The sequence below is a fragment of the Rhagoletis pomonella genome, unplaced genomic scaffold (assembly GCF_013731165.1).
Source record: "Rhagoletis pomonella isolate Grant_MI unplaced genomic scaffold, Rhpom_1.0 Rhpom_scaffold_00009, whole genome shotgun sequence".
NCBI lineage: Eukaryota > Metazoa > Arthropoda > Insecta > Diptera > Tephritidae > Rhagoletis > Rhagoletis pomonella.
Window position 1 is genome coordinate 27,876,851 of NW_023458563.1, and position 7,616 is coordinate 27,884,466.

Genomic DNA, 7,616 nt, shown 5'->3' on the forward strand with positions numbered 1-7,616 from the left:
CATAAGTGGGCGTGGATACGCCCATTTTCCAAAAATTTATAACATTCTTATTTTTCGCCTAAAAAGGATTGTAAATATCAATTTTGAGTGAATAAGCTTCAGTAGTTACTAAAATATCGCAGTTTTCGTATTTCTGAAAACTACCGTTGCATGGGAGGTAGGCGTGGTTATCGTCCGATTTTGCCTATTTTCAATAACATCCGTCCTACGCTCAAAAGAAGTACACATACATATTCGTTAAGATATCTCAATTTGTATTCGAGTTATCGTGTGCAAAGACGGACGGACGGACGGACAGACAGTCACCGCTTAATCGATTTCTCTTTTCATTCTGACCATTTATGTATAGATTTGTCTATATCTATTCCGATTCGTTTTGCCTGTTACAAACAACCGTTATGTGAACAAAGTTATAATACCCTTGTTCACAAGTGCGCTCGGGTATAAAAATACTTGACATCCGCATTCGCATCCGCATCCGCGGATGTTAGCGTTTAAACATCCGCATCCGCATTCGCATCCGCGGATGTCTAAAATTCCACATTCGCAACATCCCTGGTATGAACATATACACATTTCCCGGAGTAAGTTCCCTGAAGTGAATAGCCAAAAATGTCAGTACCAGTTCATTAACTATTAGAACTGCCTCAAAGCTCATGAAGTTTTCCGGGTACATATTTTATATAAATCAGTATTTTCGATCGGAAAACTCTGTTTCTCTTTAGGAGACTTCTAATAACCATACCCAGTTGTTTATTTAACAGTTTTTTAATATTAACAATTTTTATTTTGTATTAAAAAATGGTATAATATACAATTTGCTATTATTATGGGAAGTCTCGTGAAACAAAGTTTTCCGATCGAAAAATATTGAATTTCAAGACTTCTATACCCGTTCTACGAAAAAGTGGTATTTCCTTATATAAAATACATATGTACATTAGAGGTTTACGCCGATAGGCTTTGCGGCGGCGGCGTGGTTAACTTTAAAAATAATCGGCGGCGGCGGCGACGCCGTTGCGTCTGGAAACGCCGGCGCTACTGCCCATAAGGTAGATTCCAAAGAGCCATGAATCTACCAATCTTATCATGTCATCTCGTCAGCGTTAGGCATTCGCCATGCCAATTCAGATTATAATTCTATTTATTTCATTATTGATTTAGTTTTAAATTTAAATATAGTTACTTCTTACTTGAAATGAAATGTTGAGTGCCTGGCGCTGATGGATCCGTATGTACTATTTAAATTTAAAGAAATAAAAAAATTAAAAAGTTAAGTTATTTGAGTAATTTATGTCGCTATTACCCTGTGGGGAAAATCTCTAGTTCTGAACTGGGGCGCTTCTAGTATATTTAGACCCAGTACTGGTTCGCGATAAATCTCTTTTGCATGCAAGCAACTGGCGAATTTAACATGGCAACGTACTAGGAAGTGTCAATTGCCCCCCACTGCATCCCTTTTTCGATAGTTCCGAACTAGTCCTAAATTCTATAGTTCCGAACCAGTTCTGTAATCGACAGACGAAAGAAAAAAATATCATGATTTTTCATTTTTTTTGGTTCTTCCGTGTGTGCGATTTTAAGTTATTTTGGAAGAAATGTGTTTTCAATTTGAAATTAAATTTGTTTGAATGATTGTAAGAAATGTACGTTTACATACCTTTAGCTGTAGCTGAGATTGCAGAGGTTTGTTAACACAAATTTTAGTTTTGTATTACCAAGCTATGAAGAAGCATCTGCGAAGCGTAGAATAGAAGCATATTTGAACGAAAAACCCGCCGAACACATATCTATGTAAAGTAAACAAGCCCCCCGCTGCATCCCTTGTTCGATAGTTCCGAATTAGTTCTAAATTCGACAAATAAGATCTAGTTCGTTCTGCATACCTTTTTCTATAGTTCCGAACCATTTCTAAGTTCGTCACGTTAGATATCGATTTCTAGTGAAAAAACTGAAATAAATTAGTTTTTTAAAAGTACCACTTTTCTCCGATTTTGGACTGGTGGGTATTTAGTTCATATCGGACTAGTTCGTTTTTGGGAATAAAGACCTAGTACGGAACTAGAAATTTGATTCACTAGTCCGCGGTTTCCCTGCAGGGTAATAAATGTTTGTAATAATCTTATCTACCGTTATGTTAAATTACGGAGTTCTTACGATTTTTGCGGGTTATAGATTGAAAACTAGGGAGGTCTACAATTTTCCAACAGTTTTACCCATCAACTCCCAGCAGAACAGGCCTTTTTGGCCCACCGTTTAAAAATGGCTTACAGCTGGTTAAAATTTTCACTAAAATATTAAGCGCCAAATTTTCCTAAGGATAACCGAAAGTAATGAAAAATACTACTAATTTCCACCAAGAAGGGGAACTTTAACCCTGTGTAGAAAACATTGCGATGCGATGGAGCAAAACCTTCCTGGGGTTTGACCACCACTTGTGAATGCTAACATAATTTTCACACAGCCACCTAGTACTTGTATACGTCTGTGGGACCAGAACAAAATAACTTACTTATTTAAAATCTGTTTAAAGAATATACAACTCTTTATTAAAGAAACCATACACAAGAATATCAATTTGTTTTCGTTTTATCTCCGATAATTGAGGGGTTAGATGCAATAAGGGAACTTCTGTTAAAACTGCTTTCTGGACATTAGCGTTAAAGTTTTTGGTGTGTGATAACTTTCTTGTTCTGACAAACCCCCCCACCACTAGTGCATACATACTAGCGCAATTCGATATGCATTCGCCTACTACTGCAAGCTAACCACCTATGAATTTCAGCAGGGAATTTGTAACCGCAATCATACTCACACATACACATACCACATAAGTACCACATACCACATAAGTATATACACACAGACAGTTATTCTCATTTTATTTTTATTTTGTTTAACGCTTTATGAATGTACGTAAATACATGCGTACACACGCACACACCTACCTACACATACATACATACGCCCGTTAACAAATTGGAAATGATCACTCCCTCCGATCTAACCCTGTTGCATGGTGGCTTTCAAAAGGAGGTAAAACAAACTCCAGAATCAAACGCTGTCGTTGAAGTGCCCAGCGAGAAAGTCGAAATAGAAGACTGCTCGGATGACAGCGAGCAAAATGGCGTTACAGCTGTAGTACAGTTGACAGCCAAAAGATCAAAGGAGGCAGCAGAGGAGACTGAAACCAAAGTAGAGGTTACTGCAGAAAAAGTCGAGGTCGAAAGCGATGAAGAAGAGGAAGACGAAAGCGACAGCAGCGATGTGGCGGAAACGTTAGAAATAATTAAGAAGCCTAAATCAGCTGCTGATGTTGAAGAAAGCAAAAAGCAATCTTCGATTCCAAATTACAATCAAAACGATAACTCAATAGGAATAATAGTAACCACAACGCCGCCCACGCCGACAACTACGACTCCAACTGTGGCCGAAGTGACAGAGCAGCAGCAAGAGAAGGGCATGAAAGAAAGTCGGGTGATTGAGGTAGACGCCGAACAAAAAGAAATAGCTGAGAAAGGTAAAGGTGGCGGCGTGGTAGCACAAGTGACAAATGAAATCAAAAAGGAACAAGTAACCGTCGATAGTGATGAAGCAGAAATTAAAGTAATAATAACTCGCTTAAGCAGTTATCTTAAAAACATATATTATAAAAATGCATTTTTATTTCTTTATATTTTTAATACTTAAATCAAATTGAAAACGGATTGTACAATAGCCACAACAAAGCGAAAATGCAGTGGAACTGGCAGCACTGCAAGCGGAAATATCGACAACTCAGGTGGAAACGACGCAGACGCCAATCAAGGCAGCGGAACCTAAACAGCAGCCACAGGCTCAGCTAGAGGTACGTATGTATGACTATCACTAACCATTTCCTTCCAATGTTTTACTTAAGGCCGGGTGTCGCAAAGAACAGATACAGGAGCAGAACTCAGTACATTTGCAACAGCAACAGAAACACGAACAGAATTCACTACATTTGCAACAGCAACAGAATCATAATTCCGCGATTCTGAAACAAGAAACAGAACAAATACTTTGGACTTGTCTCTGTTGCTGGTGGCAAAAGAAATGTGAATATTTTACATTCGAGTTCATTTCTTTATTGTTGGTTTTATTTGTGCTTTGGGGATTATTGTTCCGAAAGTCAATAAAACAAAATTTCATCCATAAGGCGAAGAAAAAGTGACAGAATTCGTTAACTCGAACGAAATGCTATACCATGTTTCTGAAGTTGAGTGAAACAGAAAAAAGTTGACAGAATCAATATTTTGGATCCTGTTCCTTTTCTTTGCCACACAAGGCTTTTACAGACAGACATACATAAATATACAGATTTAACTATTTATGCACCTAGTCTTGAATTGGTCCGATTGTCTGTGCTGTTACCAGGTTAAAAATTACCTACTCTGTATCTAGTTATGATAGAAAATGCTATTGAAGCTCTGGTTAGAAAGATACTCTTCTGCAGCAAGTCTTTGCAGGACTCATCAAATATTAAATCTGGACGTTTCGACTTTATTGCAACGCTGTAAGGTGTCTTTTTTAAGAACTGTCGACGGATCTTTTCTGGATCGAACGCCAACGTTAGGTTAGATAAAGCAGGGCCAGCCATATGGCCACACATAAACATCATACGTCGGTAGTGTTACCACATTTGTGCACCACCCTTGAACTCCTCACGAAGTTTGGCAGTGTTGAAGGCCCCTGTCGTTTTTTTTTTACAAACTGTAATACACAACTAGGCTCTGTATCAATCGCCGACCGCAGGACCTGTAGCTTATCTTCGCCGAACAACATGACTTTTTCTTGTCGAACGCTTAGCAGAGTAAGTCCTTCACTGTTTATATTTGAGAGTTTTACATTCCCTGCGCTTATCTTCCTCTACAAGATTTAGCTTTAAAGCGTGCGCCGATAGCAGACTGGGTGCCGTCAGCTGTGCTCCCAAAACGGCCTAGAAGCCTTCGCCTTCAGGGATTCTAGGAGGATAGTGAGTTTACTATCATCAGACTGAAACATCATTTTTGTAAATTCTTTGCCCTGCGTGTGGTTCTACGCAATGTCAGCTTACTAATAGCGCTCTTACACGATATGTATTTGCATATGTAAATGCTACTTTTCTGGTACGTTCCAATATATGGTACATACGAGTAGATACAAAAAAGTAGCATTTACATATGCAAATACATAGCGTGTAAGAGCGCTGTAATACGAGACCGAACTTAACAGTTATTGATGAAAATTGCCATCGAAAAATTCACTATGAACGAAATTTTTGGCGTTGCATTATGCGACGAACTGCCAAAAAACTGAATAAGGAAATATAAAACAAAACAAAATCTCACATCAGGCTTAAGTTGACGTGTTGAGTAATCACTGATAATTTATTGCGGTAAGTTAAGTCTAGATTAATTCACCGTTTATAATGACAGAGACTTGTTGTGCACAGTAGTGAGTTTTTGAGGTCATTATGAGCCCCTATCGAGGTGACTTAGTCCATTACAGCAGGCTTCTAGGTATTAAGAAAAGGTCTTGTAATCTCCATTACCCCTTTTTCAGATCCCCTTCTATCCTTCTGACTACGTCAGCAGAGTACTTATAGGCATGCTACGACTTAGAAAATGGGCCGTATGCATAAAAACTAAGCAATTGCCTTTTCTTAACATTTCATACCTTTCACTTAAATTTATTTGAACAAATTGAGCAAAAGGGCTGACATTTTAAGAAAACGCATTTGCTAAGCTTTTACGCATACGGCCCAATATGTCTGGCTTATGAAGTTATCCTTTGAATACAAATAGATTTTTTTGCTCTCTTTTCGTAGACATCATTCCTAAATCTTACACTTCTGAGACCTGCACAATATTAACTCTAGTTAGTACCTTATATAATCTAGCAGTCTCTTTTTACGAACTACTCATAAACTACTAAAAGAAATTTTTTTTACAAATTATCTTAGGATTCCCCTGCAGTGGGTTTCACCTAGTGTACCCTAGTTCTTCCTTAGAGGAACGTTCTAACGTTTGCTTAAAATGGTTGGTCCGTAGTGTTATAAATTGGACTTTGGCAACTTTTGATTGTCACACTTTGGCAATTTTTTTTAGAATTTCTACAATTTGTTTGTGCTAAGTTAATGAATTTTAAATAATCATTAAAACAGGTAAATTCGAATGACACCATTAAGGATATCAAATCCGATATTAGCTCAAACATAGAACAGGAAAATATTGCTACCCTTAAGCGCCAGCAAAAAGAGTTGCTAGAAAAGCAACAAGAATTGGCTCAACAAATACGCCAGCAACAACTGGTTGCTCAACAATTGGCATGCGAAAACCGTTTGCATCAACAACAATTAGAACAACAGAAACAGCAACAACAGTCACAGCAAGAAATACCAAGAATACAAACTCCATACAAACACCAACCAACACTAACACCCTACCAGCCACAAGAAAATATTTCGAAATATTCGACAATCGAGGAAACGAAGGACGAACACGGTTTCACACGCAAAACGGAAACTTACGAGTCCAAGGTACATGACTTTTGACCACAGTATTTACATACTGGTGTATATAAATATATATGTAATATGTAAGTACATGGGGAGATTTTTTTTAATGTAAATTTTATTAGAAATGTTAAAATATAGCTATTAAAAATGTATAATAATTTACATCTTTCATTTTTCTCTTTTTAACCGACTTCAAAAAAGGGGGGAGGTTATCCATTCATCGGAATATTTTTTTTATGTATGTTACCGCATTACTTTGGACCACATTAACCGATTTCGATATCCCTTTTTCTGGTGCCTCAGCAGAGGTCCCATACTAATTTGTTTTAGATCCGATAATTGGATCATGAAGAAATTAACGGTACTTCTAAATTTTTATATGAGAATTGAAGTCGGTTGTGTTTTTTGCTTAAAAATTACTTGTTATTGTAACTATTGAGTAGTACCGAGCTCTACAGAGAAATTTATAATGCATAAAGTTGATAATGAACTTACTGAAGAGTTAAAATACAAATTGGTTAGTTGCCTTAATTTCATGCAAATTTTAAAATGCGACTTCGTCTTTACACCAAAATTTTATTTTTTTCATTATTTTTAGTCGACTTCAAAAAAAGGAGTATCTATTCGTTGGAATATTTTTTTTAATGTACATATGTTACCGCATAACCGATTTCGATAATTCCTTTTTAAAGGAAAGGTTGCACCTCAGAGGTGGTGCCATCCTAATTAGGTTCAGATCCGATTATTGGATCAGAAAGAAATTAACGGTAGACTGAAAAAAAAAATGGAATTTTTTTATTTGAGTACCGTTTAAAAATGTTCGTATTTAAATCAAGTGAAAAGTCCTAAAAAAATGGATTTTTCCATATACATACACTACGTATAATGGAAATATTCAATTCAAATACGCCCGTGTTAAAATGAAGCATTTTTCACTGCACTAGTCAGGAAAAATACTGGTTTACAACTAGAATTTCCTGACAGAAACCGAATTAGTTCGAAAATGAACAGACTTGTACCAAGTACAAAACTACATATTTATTCATGCCCTCTTTTATTTGACTTCAACAGTTTAATACAATAAAGTACACAAAATATT

General features: G+C 36.8%; 1 protein-coding gene across 1 annotated transcript in view; it reads left to right on the forward strand.

Annotated features, from left to right (window-relative positions):
* Positions 1-2,970: 2,970 nt before the first annotated feature.
* The window catches only part of LOC118745472 (mediator of RNA polymerase II transcription subunit 15), a 127,013-nt gene continuing 122,367 nt past the window's right edge, over positions 2,971-7,616 (forward strand). The window contains exons 1-3 of the mRNA XM_036478920.1: positions 2,971-3,606; positions 3,719-3,847; positions 6,164-6,538. Coding sequence (XP_036334813.1) covers positions 2,986-3,606; positions 3,719-3,847; positions 6,164-6,538 — 1,125 coding nt within the window. The 5' untranslated portion in view covers positions 2,971-2,985. The remainder of the gene's footprint in view (positions 3,607-3,718; positions 3,848-6,163; positions 6,539-7,616) is intronic.